The 21324-nt window shown below is 37.9% G+C and overlaps 1 protein-coding gene across 2 annotated transcripts in view; it reads left to right on the plus strand.

The window, feature by feature from the left end:
- Positions 1 to 21324, plus strand: part of HPCAL1 (hippocalcin like 1) — a 106447-nt gene that overhangs the window by 77280 nt on the left and 7843 nt on the right. For both annotated transcript variants that reach the window (XM_070955434.1, XM_070955443.1), the window contains one exon: positions 19772 to 20175. In XM_070955434.1, the coding sequence (XP_070811535.1) occupies positions 19798 to 20175 (378 nt within the window). In that variant the 5' untranslated portion in view covers positions 19772 to 19797. The remainder of the gene's footprint in view (positions 1 to 19771; positions 20176 to 21324) is intronic.

The following is a 21324-nucleotide window of genomic DNA, read 5'->3' on the forward strand; positions in this document are numbered from 1 at the left end:
TTATTCCTCATCTATTTTTTAAAAAAACCAATATTACCCTTCATCCTCATCTCTAATCTTAATCAAATTCAATTTTTCTCTTCTATTCTATATTATACCCCTTCGCATTGTCATCTATTTTTATATCCATCCTCACATTGGTTAATTATGTAATACAGTTGTTTAATACAAATTCAACATTTTAATATAAATCAATTAGTTATATAACTATCTTTTTTGTATATTAATCAATATGAACATGAATATTCCAATTATTTCCATTCAATCTAATTTCTTACAAATCAATTAATTATATTTACCAATAATAATAAACCAAATAATTTCCCCCATATATTCCTCCAAACCACAACTTAACCATTTCTGCTTTCAACACAATATACAATTAATAGTATCTCAATTATTACAATTCCCTAGTTAAATAGAGCTTTTTTTCGTTTTAAAATCTTGAACCTCCTCTTGCCCTAAATTTCCCATTGTTTGCAGTTTTGCATCTACCTTTTTTGGTGAGGAAAAAGAAAAAGAAATCTCTCTGCCTCATTTTGTCACATTGCAGCAAAGACCCTCTTTACTTTCAATTTCACTTTTCAGCATAGCTAGGGGGGAAAAAAATTACTCCAGGAATTTACCTCTTTGCAGCTAGCTCTTTGAAGCCCCGCGACAAGAATTTAAAGTTTTTTTCCCTCTAGCCATTAGCTGGGACTCCGGAGGCAGCAATAGATTGGGAGTGGGCAGGGTAAGCGAACGGCAACCGGGCGATCAGAGGCAGAGGGTGAGTGAAGGCGTGGGGGGGGCGAGAGAGGGCTTTGGCGACCCCTGGGAAATGGCCGTTCGACCCCCAAAGGGGTCGCGACCCCCAGGTTGAGAACCGCTGTCTTAGAGCAAAAGATAAAAGGAAAAATTCAATACAAATATACTGAACTCATCCAGGGGAGAGTAAAACACAGTTTATGAATCAGACTATCAGCCCTCCAAAATTACGACAGAGTCAAGATGGGATGCACATATTTCACTTACAAGCAAGGCAAATAGGAACAGAAAGTCTGGGCCATGGTTTAGACATAACTTGTACAATAACAGGAATTGTGAATCAGCTGTTAAGAAGACTCAAAGGAAAGATTCAGAAGCAGGTGGGCAGCACAAGATCAGCATTCCTAAATGCAAAGTCAGCCTACCAACCTGAGTTTTCTTGAGCAGAAGCTTTTAGCTAATGAAAACCAGCTAAATTTGGGTGGAGCTCTCAGTAGATCTCTGGGAGCAGGTTAACTCTTTAGGAAACACTTGTTCCAAACAAACAAAGAGTTGTGTATTCTGCATGGGTTTGAGAGTTGTATGAATATTTAAGATTCAAGATCTGAATCATAGAGACTTGAACCAACCAGGGTCTCTTCTTGGCCATGTACCCACCAGACCAGTCATTTTTGACCCAACTCTGCTGGTTTGTTGTTAGACAAAAATTAGGGAACCTCCCCATAGATCAAGGCGTCAAACTCGCAGCCCAAAGGCCAGATATGTAACACGCTGGCCACGCCCACATCCAGTTTAGCAAAGGGGGGGAAAGTCACAATACGTCGCCATGACGATGCAAGCTTGACACTCCTGCCATAGATGTTATTTTACAGAAGAATGATCAATTATCAACTGATAAAAGAGGAGAATGAGAGTGGTTCTAATTTTGTTGTTGATCCTGATTTCCTCATGTGAAAGACAATCTAGAAGTCTCAGCACCTTGTATCTTTGTCCTCCTTTAGCAAGGACATATCTGGAAAGAACAGGACAGCATTGTTATCTGGTTTTTCTTTCAGAGAATTTAGCTCTTGTGGTTCACTGCTACTTATTCTGTAAACACACAACTTTTCTTAAAGCAATAACATGCTAAAGGTGAATTTGAGGAATGGAAACTAGAATTTATATGATGTCATATTCAATATGGCTTTGAAATTTTCTCTGACATCAACGAAAGAAATGATTTGAAATTATTTTCCAGATTGGAGCAACAACAGTTAAATGGTAGAGGTTTTGTTTTACGATAGAAAAGGCTTCTGTCTTCATTTTTGTTATTTGGTTTAATAAAGGATGATACGTCTGGACCACACACAGAGCTGTGCTTATCTGGTTTCAAGTACAAATAAATATGTCAGGCTTATCTCAAGGTTATAAATCCACTCTATGCATCATAGCCTCACAATAAAACTATTCATGGAAGCATCAAGAAAAATAATCTAAAGATAAATTGAGTTAGATGTGTATGTGTTTGTTTATTAAATTCATATCCTACTTTTCTATCTGACACTAATATAATTAAAAACAAACGAGTACGATTGGATCTCCTGCAATAAACTTATGTATCTTATCTATTTTGTGCATAAACAATGTTGAGACAGAAAAAACTCTACTACTTTGTTAAAATACATGGCCTAAATAAATTGTATTTTCATGCTATAGTTCATGTTGTTGCCGTACATCTTTCAGGCTTGAACAAAAACTGAACTTAATAGAAAAAATAAGCAAATAACAATGCACAGGGTGGGTTCTAAATTTTTTTACTACCGGTTCTGTGGGCATGGCTTATTTTGTTGGTGTGGCTTGATGGTCATGTGACAATTCTTTAGGATTTAGCAGAGGTTCTGGTCTACCAAGTTTTTAACTGCTTGCAGAGCTGTACCAGTCTACTCATTTGTTTTTGGAGGCACCAGTCTACTTATTTGTTTTTGGAGGCACTGGTCTACCCATTTATTTTTGCAGGCACCGGTCTACTCATTTGTTTTTGGAGGCACCGGTCTACCACCACACTGCCTTTTAACACTGATCAGCTGTAGGGCAGCCCTTTGAAGCCCCGCGGCAAGAGTTTAAAGTTTTTTTCCTTCTAGCCGATCAGCTGGGACTCAGGAGGCAGCAATAGATTGGGGGTGGGGCCAAATAAAAGGTAAGAATAACGCACCGGGGGGTGGGGGGGCAGCTCCTGAACAAAGAGAACCGGTTCGGTGACGTCATATCATCACCGCTACCAGCTCAGCGAAACCGGGCCGAACCAGGAGGAACCCACCACTGACAATGCAGAACACATCTACCTTTACCCCAAAACATCCAGTCTATTTTATGTAGTATAACATGCTTAAAAGCTACTCTTTTATTCAGGTTAGGATTTCTGCCCAGAGCTGCAAAATGTTGGAAGTTTCTGTTACATCTGTACAGTGGTGGGATTCTGCCGATTCTAGGCGGTTCGGCTGAACCGTTTGTTAAATTGCTGGCTTGCCCCGCCCCTTGCCCCGCCCCTCCGCACCACTGGGCGAGGGGTGGGCGAGCCAGCAATTTAACAAACGGTTCGGTGTTTTTTTATAATTTTATTGGCCTTGCAGCTGCCGCGGGGCTTCAAAGGGCCGCCCTACAGCTGATCAGTGTTAAAAGAAAACAAATGAGTAGACCTATGCCTGCAAAAATAAATGGGTAGACCCAGTGGTGGGATTCTACTTCGGTAGAACCGGTTGTTAAGTAGTTAAGTAGTTAAGCCAGTGGTTGCCAAAGTGGGCGGTACCGCCCTCTGGCGGGCAGTGGAATGTCTTAGGGGGCGATAAGAGGCAAGGGGGGCAACAAGGGGGCCTAAGTGGCAAGAAGGGTGGCCCCACCCTTTGGCCTGTGCCTCGCAGCACTTACCTCCTTGCAAGCAAACAGCAAGAAAAAACAGCCCCTTCAGCTTCAGCATTGGTTAATTAGCACAAGTTGATTAGATCGGCCTCCCGACTCTCAGCTGATTTGCTCTCAGCTGTTTTGCCAGGGCTCTGTTGCTATTTGCAAAGAGTGCTGGAGCATATTTTTTCCCCTAGCTATGCTGAAAAAGCAAAACTGAAAGTAAAGCAGGGTCTTTGCTGCAACGTGGCAAAATGAGGCAGAGAGAGATTTCTTTTTCTTTTTCCTCACCAAAAAAGGTAGGTGCAAAACTGCAAACAATGGGAAATTTAGGGCAAAAGAGGAGAGTTCAAGATTTTAAAACACAAAAGAAAAGCTCTATTTAACTAGGGAATTGTAATAATTGAGATACTATTAATTGTATATTGTGCTGAAAGCAGAAATGGTTAAGTTGTGGTTTGGAGGAATATATGAGGGAAATTATTTGGTTTATTATTACTGGTGAATATAATTAATTGATTTGTAAGAAATTGGATTGCATGGAATCCAATATTAGAATATTCATGTTCATATTGATTAATATACAAAAAAGTTATATAACTAATTGATTTATATTAAAATGTTGAATTTGTATTAAACAACTGTAATATTACATAATTAACCAATGTGAGGATGGATATAAAAATAGATGACAATGGGAAGGGGTATAATATAGAATAGAAGGGAAAAATTGAATTTGATTAAGATTAGAGATGAGGATGAAGGGTAATATTGGTTTTTTAAAAAAATAGATGAGGAATAAATATGGCAAAAAGGAAATATAGAAATTGTAAATTTAATTGAAATGACTAAACACTGTTTAAATTTGTGAACCGGCCAAATACTCTGTTCAAAGAAAATACATTGTATGTTTGTATGTGTGTTTCTAATTATTGTTATTTATTCATATTTGTTCTCTTTTATTCTTTAAAGTTTAACAATTCATTCTTTATCTTAATATCTTTATATTTGTTTGGGGTTGGTTTTCTTCCCTTTCATCTTTTTTATTGTACAGCAATCTTTCTCCTCAAACCTACCACCTCTCTCTTTTCTTTCCTTCTTACTTACTTCTTCCCCCCTTCTTCTCCTCCCTACTTCCTCTTCCTTTCTCCTCCTCCTCCTCTCTTCCTCTCACTCCTACTCTAATTTCCCTTCCCTTCTTTCATCCCTCTCTATTGCTATATCCTTTTATGCATATGGACTACTCAGAGGGCTGGTCATTTTTGACTGGTCCTCGCACTTTTGACCAGTCCTTGAACTTACGACTGTCCTCACAATTTACGTTTTTGCCCTATCTTGTCACCATGATGAAGAGAAGCAGTTGTGAAATGAGTGACATGGTTGTTAAGAATGCCACAACGGGCATAAATGTGAGGAATGGTCATAAGTGCGAGGACCGGTCAAAAGTGTGAGGACCGGTCAGAAATGATTTTTTCTGCCCTCTGAGTAGTCCCTATGCTGATAGCCACGCCTACCCGGTCACATGACCAGCTAGCCACGCCCCCCAGTCATGTGACCAGCTAGCCACACCCACCCAGTCACGTGACCAGCTAGCCACGCCCATCCAGTCACATGACCATCAAGCCACACCCCCAACTAAGCCATGCCCACAGAACCGGTTGTTACAAAAATTGAATACCACCACTGCATCTGTATACCTCTGTCAAATTGTTTTCCATTTACGAAAAACAACACTCATCTTGATTCTTGCTTCAGAAATGTTTTGAGATTTGAATGAATTTAAATTGAATCTGTCAGTCATATTTTTTCATTTACCACTAGTATGCAAGATTTTGAAATATGAACAAATGTTTCATTATTTCATGTATGTCTAGCAAATAAAGAAAGCTGAACTGAAGAGATAAGAATGAAACAAAATAAATAGGTGCCGTTTAAAGTAGGTCCTAATTTACCGTAAGCGTTTCTTTCTTTGCCAAAGACAAGGAATTTGTCTTTGGTGCATAAATGAAGCATTTCTGTTCTCCATTCTATAAAGCAGAGGTACTAGAAAGCTTTTTTTCTGAATGCAAAATAAGTTGTACCATATATAACACAACAGTGGCATTATAACTCTGTTCAGTTAGAATCTTTCATCAGCCATGACATATACATTTATTAAAAATTCCCATTCAAGTAGCAAGGGCCATTTCCTTCCAACAGATTTTTTGCTCAGAATTATATGGCTATTTTCTATAATTCCAGCAGCTTAGAGATATGAGCTGAACTATTTTAAACAGAAGTCAGATTTTCCTCATCGTTTCTCTTCTCTCCTTTCCAAATTATGAAGTCTCTACAACATTACTTTGTATGCATTCCTAAAAGGTAATGCATAGCTTTGAAAGAATGATTGTTTATGGCACTTTATCACATCACCGTCATATCAAATGACTGTTTTAAACTAATATTCAATGATACGATGCTTTCATTCTGGATATAAATGTAATATCAGGAATCATTTTTGACTCTTTCTAGAATGTTCTGGAGGACATTGGTGCGAGAATGCACCACATTTTCTAATTTCTCACTTGACAAATTACTCATCTGATTTTCTCTGTGATACGGAGAGGCTTCAGTTTAATTAAAAATAACAAGCAAACATGCTATGTTAATATTTCCGTAGCATATAAAACAAGGCAAGACACCATTTAAAAAATGAACTGGAGAAAAAGTTTCAACAGACATCTTAAATAATTTTTTCAAACATTTGACTATCCAACTTCTGAGGTTAGAACAAAATGTGGTTGACTTCTTCACAACACTCAGAAGGATAACGTTTAGGTCTAAAAGAGTTGACTCCTCTTTCAGCAGTTCAAAATTGTGGAATGCTGAAGATGGAAAATCCATTCTGGTGTAGAAAAAAAATAATGCCTACATACGCAATTGAGTTCCAGTAATTCCATTTTATTTCCATGCTCAGTTTAGCACGAGAATATAAATTTTTAAACCCCTAAATTGTACTGTCTGAGTACTTGTAGACTGCCTTCTAGAAGACGAAAACAGACTGAAAACGTTCTTGCTTGAAATAGCTGCAGGAGTCTTGCCAAAGCAAATTCCTTTCAGATAACTGAATTGTATTCCCATTGTAGCTGGCCAATGTGACATTGAGTGGTAGAGAAGTTATAATTCAATGGAGAAGCACGTGGTCACTACCTTATTTATATTTTTCCTCTCTCTGCCTCTACAAGATGGAATACTTTGCTACCTATGGTGCTCTTTGGACAATCTAGAGACTTCAGAATACATTTCTAGGACTTGCTATTTGGGGCTGGAGTATCTGACCATATACCGGAAATTTATTTATCTCATCAAACTTCTAATCTACTTCAATCTTGGTTGCAACTTTAGATGGTTCACTGAGTATAATAACTAGGTTTAAAACAGCATTCAAGAAGGAAAAGAAAGTAATAAGAAATGACAGTAGAATTACCAAGCACCCATTCTAGACAGAACAGTACCAATAGTTACAAGGCCAGTCTTTAGGAGACCTACTGAAAAAACCCAGGACTTTTTCAAAAAATGCATTACAAAAACACAATAGATTTGGATCTGTAGGGACTTTGGGGAAATGCTGCTCCAGAAGGCAGATGTGGCTACAAGGAAGGTCCTCAGCCCACTATCAGTAATCATGCGTTACCATAATTAATGCAGTTTCATGGTGATTAACTACAGCATTATCCTTGGCATTTTACAGACATCATGGATATTCTGATCTGGTCCATTTGAACCCGCTTCTCACTTGCTTCTAACTTTCCTTTACTTGAGGCAAATTGTGTAAGCAATCCTCAACTATTCCTCAATAATTTTCAAAAGAAAACAATGTCATTCTGTTTCCCTAGCTGGAACGTTCTCTAAGAGGGAAAGAATTTTAAAGGCTAAGGGGGGGGGGGAGTTTATTTCTGAAGCCTGACAATAAGATTGCATTGAAGTAAAGTGAGGAGATGGAGGGATGAATAATGTGCCAATAATATTTTATTGTGGAAATTTGCAGAGGGGGAAGTGACAACTTTTATTTGTCTTCATGCTGTCTGGTACTCAATAACACAGCCCAGTACAGAAAATCTCTGACTAATACACCATGTATTGGGATGTGTTTTGCTGACAACTCCTAGATACGGTATACACAATAGTTTTCAGTGACCCAGTAGTCAAGAATGCTAAGCTGTAAAGAGGCTTTGATGCAGACAGTTAAGGGACATCTGGCATGGGAAGGATAGGAACAATGTCATGAATTATATAATAACTCTTTCTGAATTTCTTCGAAAAGCAAACAAAAAATAACCTAAATTTGGACTCAAGTTTTTTTGTATTGTATTTTGTATTCTGTTCACTATAGTGCTGTTCCCTTTTATGCCTTCGTTTTAATGTTAACAGAAACTAGTAGGTTCAGTAAGTTGTTGCCTTGTTTATGATTTGTCATCTTGTTGATATTTTTCTTACAATGTTTTTTTCTATTCTTGAGTGATGTCTCACAATGAAAACTCTTTAGATAAAAAGCATTAATTGGAAGGACCAGATCTTTCCTCTACTTTTTATTTATTTTTATTTGTATCCCACTTTTAAAGCACTCCATGGCATAGGGTACCTTCGAGACCGACTTCTGCCACCAATAGCCTCCCACCGGCCAGTTCGCTCCCACAGAGAGGGCCTCCTCAGGGTGCCATCGGCCAAGTTATGTCGGCTGGCGACACCCAGGGGGAGGGCCTTCTCTGTGGGTGCCCCAGCCCTGTGGAATGAACTACCCCCGGAAATACGTAAGATCTCTGACCTCCGGGTATTTCGTTGTGCACTCAAGACCCTGTTGTTCCACCAGGCTGGGCTATCAACATAACAATTTTAAATTGGGTTTTAAATTTTTGGGATTTTAAAATTTAGCCGAATTTATTTAATAATTTTAAACTATTTTAACTGATGTTGTTTTGTGTTTTTAATAGGCTGTACACTGCCCTGAGTCCTTCGGGAGAAGGGTGGTATAGAAATAAAATTATTATTATTATTATTATTATTATTATTATTATTATTATTATTATTATTATTATTATTATTATTATTACAAATAACTTCCTATTTTCTCCACAACAACCCCGTGAAGTGAGTTGGGCTGAGAGAGGATGACTGGCCCAGTTAGCTTTCATGCCTAAGGCGGGACTTGAACTCACAAGTCTTCTGCTTTCTAAGCTGGTGCCTTCACCACTAAACCAAACTGAGTTGGTTGCTGTCAGAAGCTTCTTCTTTTTTTTAGCATTTCCTGGGAGCATTTGCTGTCTCTAGTCCCATGATTGGAGTATTTCTATTGGGATAGTTATTCATGTATTCAATTTATATCACCTGAATGATTTTGGGCCGCTTACTTCATTAAAACAACAAGTGAAAATAGAAGCAAAATGAGAGCCATTTAATTAAAACAATACAACAAATTTGTGGGAGAGCACAATAAATTACTTACAAGGCAGCCAACTAGCAATCTCCTGCCCATCACTGGAGCCCAGGCACAATGACCAAACCGTGACTTCAGAGCCTTCCAGGCCAACAGGTCAAAACTAACCTAATCTCTCAAATTCCCAGACTTTCAGTCAATGCACATGCAGTAGAACAGTTTGATGTTGCTATTTCTGAGATGCCTGGTGTCTACAGTAAATACATTGTGTGGCTTCTTTGTTATAAACAGGAGCTGACAATTTGCAGATTGCTGAAAAGCTGTTTATGGAAAAATAAAGTGATTACTGTCAATACAACCATATTATATTTATCACTCGGTGATTCTGGCATTTAATACACTTCTACCAAGTTTGTGGTTTTGGTCTCCTATTGATGTTCTGCATCAAGGACTTTTTTTTTTAAAATGCACCTATGAAGACGGTCAAACATTGACTTTAGGTTTTACATGTTTCAGTACACTTGACTGGCAAATTAAGCAGTCTGTAGATGGGTCATAATTGCATTTCTACATGGCATTAAGAAGACAATTCTGCACCGTATAGCTGGGGGTAATTCTAGTTGCACACCATGGAAATATTTATATAACTTATGTATTAAGTGAGCCTTTACACTTTCATGTTATCGGATGAAAACGATAATGTTCAAAGTAGAACTAGACCAATAGAAGTCTGACTCAATTCAAAAATGTGAATTTTCCTGGTCATAAAGACAAAAAGCAAAAAGGTTGTGTGTTGATTATTGTTCCATGTGATCTTTTTTTGAAGATAAAAGCCAAATTCTTTCATAGCCCCATAATACTCCATTGTACACCCCCTTTAAAAAAAAAAGACATTAGTGAAAGAAGTCAAGTGCTACAACAGGAAAGGAAAAAGCTTTTTCTTTATTACTGGTTTCTGAGATAAAGACCCATTACTCATTTTCCTTCAATATCCAGTATCTCAAAATCGTATTGTTCCATTTTGAAAAACTTAGTGATTTTTTTTTAGACAAGCTTTTTGCACTTTGTGATTCAGGAGTAAAAGTGCTTGCTATTCTGTTACCTTTTCTTCTCCTCTTTTTAAAGAAAATCCTTTCCAAAGCTGCCTTCTCCTAAGTGGTGCCTTTCAGATATATTAGACTACAATTTCAGTAATCCCCAATCAGCATAAAGTGTTACTTGCAGTATAATAAAATGTTCCCAAGCTTTTTGCTAAGAAAAGTGAAGCTTAGTATTCCATCCACTCAGATAAATCTTCCTGGTTTTGACTGCACAGCTCCCCGTGATCCATGGTAGAATGCATAGGAATTTGCTCCTTGTTAATTTTCTGCATCCTTTTTTTTGTGCTGGATTGAACCATGTAGAGGCAACTTAATTTATATGAGATTAGAAGCTAAGTAGGATTGTATCTGGTTAGTGCATGGAATACTCTGACTGTAGGCTAGACTAGGAAATAAAAAATCCATGAAGAAGGCAGTGATACAAAAGTGTATTGCTGTCAAGAAAGCTGCATGATTTTATGTCCATTAATCTCCTAGGAATCAAAATTCAACTCAAGAATGTCTTTAAATTTTAGGTGAGGATAAGCCCCTAGTGATCTAAATGGAATTTAAATCATGATTGACTTGCCCTTCTAATTTCAGTGGGTTAGAATGCAACTAAATTAGTCTTAATATGACAAATTAAAAGTAATGTTCTTGGTAAATTAAAGATATTCTCATTGGCATATCGCTGAAAGTATCATCCAGAAAAGTGGTTCTGATGACTACCAGGATAAAATTACATTTGGTATAGTCTGTATCTTATTATGAGGGCTTAAGTATATATGCAGGTGAATTCAATTATGTTTCTCTGTTAAGCTAAACCATGATGTAAAAGCAGCATGTATTTGCAGTCTGATTTCATATCTAAGTATCATTGTTATATGACAAACAGCTCTGCTTGTGGTTTGCAATGGAAAGAAAGCCATGGTTTGTTCTAGAAAAGAACAAATCAAATTCTCAGTTTGATTTGCAACCTTTAAAGTGGACATTTAGAGGAATGAAGCACTTTCTTGCTTATTTGCAGCCAAATTACATCACGTTTTAACTTGGTGTGGCCACTTTTGTGTACAATTAACTTTTGGTCAGGATTTCCATCTGCTCCCCTCCTCAAAAGCCACAATTAGAAATTTTATTTTAGATGTTTTATAGCAGTAGTGGGGGAACCTGTATGCTTACACACCTCTTCACATCCCCCTTGAAATCAAATGTAATTTTCCAGAAATGGGAGATAAAAAAAAAAAAGATGGATATGTTTTGCTTTTCGGATTGAGGATTTTGAAAATAGAATAAATCTGACTTCTAAATGTGATGTAACTATATGTCTTTGTCTTCACTACAAGTATCTCTTCGGAATTTATCTGCCCTAAAATTTATATACATTGGGCAACATTTATATACATTGAGCAACTTGCAGAGATGATGCAGATAATTTGAGTGTCAAGATATCACAAGGAGAATTGCCTCCTATTGTTGGACATTGTTGAAGATATGACATCAGCAGACACCCTCAACTAATTTTAATTTTGTTCCATAATTTATATTTCAAATTCTATTTTTCTGATCTATGATTGTAATAACATATGTTGACTTTCTGTAATTTTTGAAAGGTAGAAAATAATTTTTGTTAAGTAAATGCAGTACACCAATATTGGCCTGCACATATTCTGTGCAAATAATGCTTTGGGCCACAGATAGGTGAACAAGTGCTTCCAGGAGTTGCCATGGCAAAATCAGAGAATGAGCCTGTGGGAACTGATTTGATGAATGCCATTTAGAGCCATTGACCGAAATGTTCCTTGGATGCCAGCAGCAAGGTTTTTCTCTTTCTCATGATTAATGAGACATTTGGCCATTTAATTTTGTAGAAACTGTCTGAAGCCATGTCTATGGGCTATCACATTAAATGTGCCTTAATAAATTAATGGATGTCACTTGTTTAATTTTGCCTAATACATTAATTACACAACAGAAGATTTATGCTGTTTTAATGCAGAAAGAAATCTACTTCCTTGAAAGAAAGAAATGAAATATTTACCACCAATATTTAAAGAGTTTTAAATTACTATTTAAAAAGAGCCTTAGATTGCTTAGACTTTGTCTAAAAATGCAAAACATAATTTTACAATTTTTTGTAAAAAAAAAAAAAAAAAAGCTCTCATTACAGAATTTATAATTAATGCCCAGACTGTCTTTTCCAGTTTGTAATCATTCTTCAAGTTATATGAAATAATTTGGTTTTGAAATTCATTTTAAATGAAAATAATTCCAGAATCTTCAAAGATGGTATCAAGGTGGCTGAAGGATATGTATGAGCATCCTGTCTTCAATTCTACATATGTCACTTTTGTAGTTTGCAAACATGCTGCCTTCCCACGCTTTCCGTTTCCACTTTAGTCCCATGGGAAAAATCATGAGGGAATTCTCTCCGCCACCCCACCCCACCCCACTTTTTTCCAGATCAGAAAGTTTTGTTTTCTAGAAAGACTGCACCGTGATAGATCCTGTATGTAAAAGGAAGCGATAACAACAGTCTCTTGGCCCCCTCAGATTGATAAACTGAGCACAAAAACAGCATCAAAACAACTCAAAATATCTTGAGAATCAAGCTTCTGTCATAAGAGGTCAATGAATAACTTTGGGCTAGTCAAAAGATCCCAGTCCAGGACCACAGCTCACAGAATTGTAGTTTAAGCTATAGCCTCTATTTATCTGGTGCTTGTATTAAATTGATATTTCACAAACATATTCCCCTATAAATGATGTCATTTTTCACCATAGTTAGCACAAGAACTGGGTCTGTCCCCTTGGAGTTATGCTTCCTTCCACTAAAATACTGAAATTCAAAGAACTACCAGTAAGTTGGGCACATGCTGCACACTCAGAATTCACAGTGTAAATCTAGTTTGGACCTGCCTAGGAACACAATGTATTAGCCATATTAAAACTACTGTAGCAAACTGTAACAATAATGAATGATAGTGATTTCCATAGGAATGTGAAAAACCAGAGCTTCCTTCTGGAGTGAGGAAGCTCCTAAATCCTATAACTAGATAAATAAAGTTAATTAACTGAGCTTCAGCCAACGTGAGGAGCAAATCGCCATGCACAACAAATTTGAAAAATAGAAAATAATTCTCAACTGGACAACACTTTCTTTTCTGTGCTTCTCCCATAAAAATATAGTTCCCATTAACCCCAAAATTATACTGGAAGTACAGAACAGCTTCTCGGCCAATCAAGAGCTTTTTCCTGTTGTACCTGTGTATATCTGCTAGACAGTATAAACCAGCTCATGATGGCAGGTGATTGAGACCTGGTACCTACTTCAGTGGATGAATGAATGTTTATTCCCTGATCATTTTCTTCCTTCCCCCTCCCCAGTTCTCAGAGAAGTTTAATAAATATATAAGACGTAAAGGCCACAGCTGATGATTTAAGGTATATAAATGGATTTAGAGCAGCATAAAAAAAAGAGAAACTACCAATTTCGTGGTGAACCAAAATTAGAACAAAACAGAGGACATTTGCATTAGAAACAACCACATTCTTCCCTTGGATAACTGTCAATCTTGACTTCCATTGTAGTTCACTAAAATATGTAAATATTTTCCCCCTCCCATTTTTCCCTCTGGCTGATTTTTACTAACATGAATGAAAATATAACACTGTTCCCCAATTAGTTTTAAGCCAAGTTCTAAATATAGTTGTATCCTATCTGCTGGGATCATGAGGTTTCTAGCTGGACACATATAGAAGGTTCAAAGTTTTTTTTCAGAGGTGCTCTGCCCTTGCCTTCTTCCCAGGGTTGAGAGAGAGTGACTGGCCCACCCAACTGGCTTAGTACCCAAGCCAGAAGAATTAGGGTCTCCTGGTTTTTAGTCTGTGACCACTTCACCAAAGTAGTTCTCCAAGAAACAGTAAATGCCTGTCATTTCCCTCTCTTAAAAAACTGGTCTGTTTCAGAACCATTCGTGCACTGTTCCATTGGCTTAGCTTATTATTTTTCTCATTCATCTAGCTACTCTTCAAAAGGTTTGAGAATTGAATAGGTTGGTTTCTTCCATATATTGTCCCACTGCAAAAACAACATATATGGTGCAGTACTGTAAAATAAAGATAGGGAGCAAGCATTTGCCTATCTGTCAGCATGTGCAATTAGCTGGAAAGCTCCTCGGTGCTCTTTACATGGCTTACAGCTCTACCAGCTGGGAGCCTAGTTTAAACATTTCAACATTTTGGAAGCAAGAAAAATTCTACTAGAGCAAACAATGATCAGAAATAAAGCAAGAAGACTGTAGTATTTATGCTTCCCTCCAACACAGAAGTAGCTAATGAGATAAACACAGGTTTCTGTTTAAACCTGATGTGTTTTATTAATGAGCAGCTGGTTGCTTTTTCTCTTTCAGTCTCTGAGAAAAATTGTTAAGTAGAGTACAGATTGTGTACAGAGGGTGCAATTTCTGATAGTCCTCTCCAGTTATGTCATTATCTCGTATTAGCTCTTCTCCCCCTTCTTACAGTTTAGAGGGCTATAAGCTGCTTTCATCTCTCTTTGCTTCTCTGCATATTACATTGGCTGGTAATCATTAGGTAAGCTTAGTTTACACTGGATAGTCTATAGATACTGATACGATTAAACTATAAATACTGGGGAATTTCCTAATATTGGATGGAATTGGGATTAACACTCTTTGGATTTTTCTTTCCAAAAGAAATTCACAGTGCAGCATCTGAAGTGGCTTTTACTCTTTCAGATTGAGGTTTGGCAGTAGAATCCAGAAGTATGGGCACAAGAGCCAACCATTGGCATTGGTAGGAAGCAGTGAAAATGGGGAAGGTGTTGGACAAAGCATCATAGTTCAAGTTCCCACCCCTTTGGCTTTGTGTATACAAGTCCGGAAGGGCAGATCTTGCATTACAGTGCTCTGTTCGTTACTTTTGTCTTGTTGATTTGTGACTTTATCTCACGTATACTGTTGTATATCTCATGTATACATATCTACTGCATGTCACTTATTTTGGCCATGTCATCCAGGGGAATTCACTGAAGAAAGCAATTATGTTTGGAAGAGTTAGTGGTAAAAAGAAACCAGGCCATCAAAGCTGACACCAGCCAGAGCATAGAAAAACTCAAGTAATGCAAGATCAGAAGATGTGGCCCATAGAATCTCCAAGAGTCAGACACAACTGAATGGTTGTGTCTGACTCTTGGACCATCATTGCTTGTGTCTGACTTTTGGACCATCATCATCATCGTCATGTTGGATCCATCTATAATCACACAACAACAAACAAACAAAAGTCTTGTTCAGAATCTTGAAAGGGATGAAATTAAGGAGGAAAGGAATGGAATTATCACAATTAAATAACAGACATACATTTACTTTCTTGCCCTCTGCTTGATCGGATGGATCCGAGATTGTCCTCTGCATTTGGAATCAGAAACTTTTGGGTTTTTTTCTCCAGGTACTTTTTAGAACAGTATTGAATGGAATCCACTCCAATTCAGTTTGAAATAAAAATTTGAGATTCAGAAATGTCAACCTGAATTAATTCAAGCTGAGACTCGATTTGGGGAAAAAAAAAAAAAGATTCACTGGTAAGTTGTAATGAGAAGGCATAAAAACAGAAGTCACAGCTAAATATATGAGTGGTTCAAAACAGCAGGGGAATTGAACCTTTAGGGGACATTAACTCTGCCATGTTTCAGCTGGATGCTTTCAAGGGTTCACTACAATATTTTTTTTAAATAAATATTCCACCTTATTTCTTTTAAAGCAAATATAGCAGTGATGAGAAAAAGACAGCCCTGGGGCTGCCCAACTGTCCAGCAAAATGTTTTAATTTGCTAAACCTACTCAGCGGGTAACTGCTCCAACTTAAAAAATAAAAATAAATGAAAACCTGCTGAAGAAGTACGCTCTTACTCCTTTCACTTTTTCTAGGATACCAGATTTGGCATGATACTGAAAAATAATGAAACCCTTACAAACAGGATAGAATGCATTGCTACCTCTAATTGATGGGTTGTCTGACATTGTAGAAGGACTAGCAAATTTCCCACTCCTACCCCAAGGCTTCCTTCTCCACTGACACATTTCAGTGTCAGACTGGATAGCACATATTGGCAAATGTAATCTCTTCTCAGCAAGACTTAGAAAAATGAAGACTGATTTGTATTTAAGGAATGGTGTAATTTTGCTACTTCTGATCACTGGGTTTGGGTGCCAGAACAGTGGCCTGCCATGGCTGGTTATCCTTCTGCAAAGGCTTCCCCTCCCTTTGCATCACTGAATCACTGGGAAGATTCAGTTGTGTCATAATTGTGGCTTGCAGGCCCATACTATGCATTTGCAAAACTTGTTGCAAGAGGAGTCATTTAGTAATCCTTTGGTTGACATCCAGAATGGCGTCAACCTGCTTATTGTTTGTTGAGGACGTATCCTCACAACAGAGCCTCCATCATGGTGTCAATCTGCCACTGAGACATGATGTCAACATTGTCAGATAGTCCAGATAAGAAGTATACCCAGAAGTACTAGCTCTGTGTTTGTTGTAAGATTACATTACCAGAATCTTGCAAGTCTGAAAGTACATCTCTTCCCCCCTTGCTTTTACAATCCAAGAAACTAGGGAGGGTCCCTTCTGAGACTTTGCCACACCCACACTGCTGCTGCAGACTTAATTGCCTCTCATCTGAACATTGACTAGTCTGGGGTTCTTCCTCCTCTCCCAAGGCCATTTCCATATACCATTACACATGGCCAAACTGAATCAAAGTGATCCAACTGGAAAATGATATTTTCCATTAGAACAAGGAATAGGCTCTATGCCACACAGAGAAGGGATCTGAAGGAAGTTGGGGACCTGCAGAGCTCCAATTGTCCCTCTCCTATACACAGAATGGGATAACTCGCAACGGCCAACTTTCTGCAGCCAAGTTACCATTGCCAATTCGTCAAGGCCAACTCTCTGGGGCCAGCTCGCCATGGGACAACTCTCCGCTGCCAATTTGCTGTGACCAACTCGCTGTGAGACAATTCAACAGTTTTATTTAATTATTTAAAATTATTTTTAAAATTATTTTATTTTTTGTCATTCTCGTTTCATTTTGTCCCTCCTTTTGCATTCTTTCTTTAATGATTCTATTCCACCATTTCTTCGATATTACATAATGTTTGTCCCGTAATAAATTGTTCTGTGATGAGTTGGCAGCTGCGAATTGTCCCTTGGCAAGTTGGCTGTAGGGAGTTGTCTTAGACCTAATTGCCATGAGCTTTCAGTGGGCTTTTCTTTTTTTGGCTTTCAGACCAGAACTTCTCTAGCAAGTCAAAAAAATGTTTGCAGGATTGGGAATCTTGATTTTAGGAAATATCTTCCACAAGGTTGTCCTGCACAGCCTGCTCTTCTTTTCATCCTGATGATTTTACCACTGCTTAACTTGCTTGTCATCCCTGCCTCATTCTTCTCCTACCTTCCTGCCTCTCGCCCACCATGCTGGTTAAGCGCAGATATTCCACCTTTCCCGTTCTTTTTGTCTTCCCTGGACGACACCGCTGGTGTTAGAGGCAGAGAATCTGTGCTTGGCCAGGATGGGGCAGAGAGGCAAGCAGCAGAGAAGAACCTTCCTTCACCTTCTCTGCTCCTTACTCCCCCAGCAGCAGCAGAAGGAAGCCACTGCTCCTTTGCTGGCCTTATTTCAGAAATGTGGCAAGAGGAACTCTGGAAAGGCAACCGTTTTCCAATTGGCATGTTTTCTTCCCATCCTCAAACACATCGTGTCAGAACGTCTTGTTCCAGCAACAGAACCTATAGCAGATGGCTTGGTCAGACTTTGGGGGAATTGCCACATGGCAAAAACCAAACTACAGGTAGTCCTCAACTTATGACCAGATGTTTAGAGACCACTCAAAGTTATGAAGGATCTCCCTGCAGTTACGTATCACCTGGGTTCAAAGTTCCAATGGTGTCCCCGACTCCCCACAGTCACACGAGCACACCTTGGACACTTGTCAACCAGGCCACATGTAGAGCTGTTTGCGCTATCCCATAGTGATATGGCTGTTGTTTATGACAGTTTTGCCAAAATCCAGTTCTGGATTTTGGCAAACCAAGCCATGGTGAGCCGTTGGTTTGCTTAAAAGCCTCACAAAAATGGTTGCAATCAGATTGGTCACATGGGTGGCCCAATTTACAACAATCACAAGTTACAACTGTGATGGGCAGGACCACCTATAGTAAAAAGAACATAAAGGTAACCATGCACCAAACTGAACCAACTAGGTTCATCTGCTCCCTATTCAAGCTGTTTTATTATATTTTCCTAATAGCAGGAATATTGTGATGTTTTGAAATCTATATTTAGTTATCCAAATAGCTTTTTAGGCTCATGAATGCATCTTCCAAGAAAAACTGCTTGAAATAGTGAGCACAGGGAGTTGCCCTATTAAAAAAGGGGGGGGGGTTGGGGTGGCCTTTTGGTAGCTTTTTCAGGTTTCCTTTTATTTCCTGTTTTTCTTGTAGCTCGCTTACTTGTTTTGGAATTCTCGAAACCATTTTCCAAGCATTTCTAAAGTATTTGGCTAAAAGAGTGGATATATTACCTAAAGTAGAATAGAGAATAACAGAAAATATCTGATATTTGATAAATATCTTAACACAATGAACTGGAACACTATGGAAGAAATTGTTGGGTAAAATGGAGAAGATAGACACTGTATGCATTTTGGTCCTGGAAATAGCCGGGAAACACAGTATACTGTCTCAGGCCTTGTGTCCAAGAAAAACATTCTAATGAAATAAAGCTTCTAAAATATTATGCTTATATAAAAGAGTGGTAAATGAGGAAAATATTTGGCCACAGAGCTGCAATAAACCTCTCTAAATATATTATGTAGAGAGAAATATGAGAATTAATTAAAGCAAGCATGTACAAATTCCATTTCGCCTCTCTTTTTCATTTCTTTTTTTTTTTTTTGGCACGGACGGAGGCTGCATTTAGGAAAAGAAATGAAGTATTACTGTTCAAAAGGGTTGTAATCATGAGGATAATGTGTGCAGAGGGTTTGGCAATGGAGAGGCAACAAAATGGCCTTTCTAGCTGTTTCACTAAAAGGTTGGAATGGAATTTGCAATTTGTGTTTGCAGAAGGTTTTCTGATATTGCTTTGTTGCTTTACGAATGGAAATTTCTGTTAATGATTGGGCAATGCCAAAGAGGCTGCACTGCATTTGTAAAAATTGCCTCTTCTCTTCATTGCTGAAAACTTTACTAGATCAAGTATCCCTTTGCAGTGGAAGGGTGCTATTATTTGGTGGACGGCCAATTATGAAAACAAACTACACATTGTATACTAATAAAACAAGAATGTAGTTGCATGGTCTTCTATATTACCTTCTTTTTTCCCCTCGTATGCTGTAATAACCTTCTGTACAATAATGCATTTAAAGGAAAACGGGGAAAGAAATGTACACTATTCCTTCTGAAGAAATCATTTATCCATCCAATTTATTTCAAATAAGCATCAGGCTTGAAAATGCAGAATATTATAAGGAACCTATTTCATCCCTTCTGCTGTGTACATGCTTAATAGAGCTACATTTTGAATTTCAGCTGTGAGAAGAATCAACTAATTTTTTTGTCTTGTTTTCAGCTCTTAGATAATAACCAGGAACAGAAATGGGAAAACAGAACAGTAAATTGAGACCTGAGGTTCTGCAGGATCTCCGAGAGAACACAGAATTCACAGACCATGAGCTTCAAGAGTGGTACAAAGGCTTCTTAAAAGATTGCCCGACTGGCCATTTGACTGTTGATGAATTCAAAAAGATATATGCTAATTTCTTCCCATATGGGGATGCCTCAAAATTTGCAGAACACGTGTTCCGCACTTTTGACACCAATAGTGATGGGACGATAGACTTTCGGGAATTTATAATTGCGCTAAGTGTTACATCTCGAGGAAAGCTTGAACAGAAGCTGAAATGGGCATTTAGCATGTATGATCTTGATGGCAATGGTTACATTAGCCGTGCTGAAATGCTTGAAATAGTGCAGGTAAGTAAAAATAAAAAAAGTTAAAGCATCTAATTAAATATTAAGACGATCTAGTGCAATCCAATTCTTTTCAGCTATTTAACCTGAATGCAAGTATAGCAGCCATTTTCAGCCTGGTGCACTTTGGATATATGGGCCATGTTGACTGTAAACTATCTCCAGTAGATCTAGAAAACACCAATTTTGGGAAGACTGCTATCCATAATCTTGACCTTGGAGTATATTTCAGATGAAGTTCCTCTTGGCATTCTACGTGTGTCAGTACATGCATTTTCATGACTGAAGACAACTTACGGCCACAATTGAGCCCAAAATTTCTGTTGCTAAACAAAACAGTCATGAAGTAAATTTTATGACCCATTTTATGACCTTTCCTGCCACAGTTGTTAAGTGAATCTCTGCAGCTGTTAAGCTAATAACATGGTTGTGAAGTGAATCCAGCTTCCCCATTGACTTAGCTTATTAGAAGATTGCCAAAGTGATCACATAACTCTGGGATGTTGCAACTGTCCTAAATACATACCAACTGCCAGTCGTCTGAATTTTGATCACATGACCATGGGATATTGCAACAATTTTAAGTGTGAAAAATGGTCATTTTTTTCAATCCCATTGTAAATTCAGTCACTAAACAAGTGGTTATATGTTGAGGACTATCTCTATCTCCAAGTAAGTGAGATGCAAGCAACAGTATGTTGATTTGTAAAGTAGTCATCAGATTGCAGATCCTATTTTTCATACAGTGATATGAGTGTAGTTGGTTAACATTGACTTTAGATGTACAGTATTCTGGTAATTATGCACCAACACTTATTGGTTCTGTTCTTAGCTTTATCTGGAAATACTGCATGTAACACATGTACAATGAAGGCTGATAATTTAGTCTATTCCTTCATTTATTTATTGAAAATTTTAAATGAAAATGTTGATTGAACAAAGCCATGATTTGTGGCAGAGCTTAATCCCAGTGGGTTCATCTAGTCAAATTCATGGCACATGGAACATTGAGACTTGGAATGATAAGAAATGATAAAGAGCATGAATTTACAAATAAAGTGAAGGAAAAACAGATACATTATTTGTCGGAAAGGAAAGGAAAGAGAAGAATGTAATAGAACTGAACTAAGTGACCTGATCTTATAGAATGAT

This window comes from Pituophis catenifer, unplaced genomic scaffold (genome assembly GCF_029215685.1).
Source record: "Pituophis catenifer annectens isolate HBS135680 unplaced genomic scaffold, rPitCat1.0.hap2 SCAF_1, whole genome shotgun sequence".
Classification (NCBI taxonomy): domain Eukaryota; kingdom Metazoa; phylum Chordata; class Lepidosauria; order Squamata; family Colubridae; genus Pituophis; species Pituophis catenifer.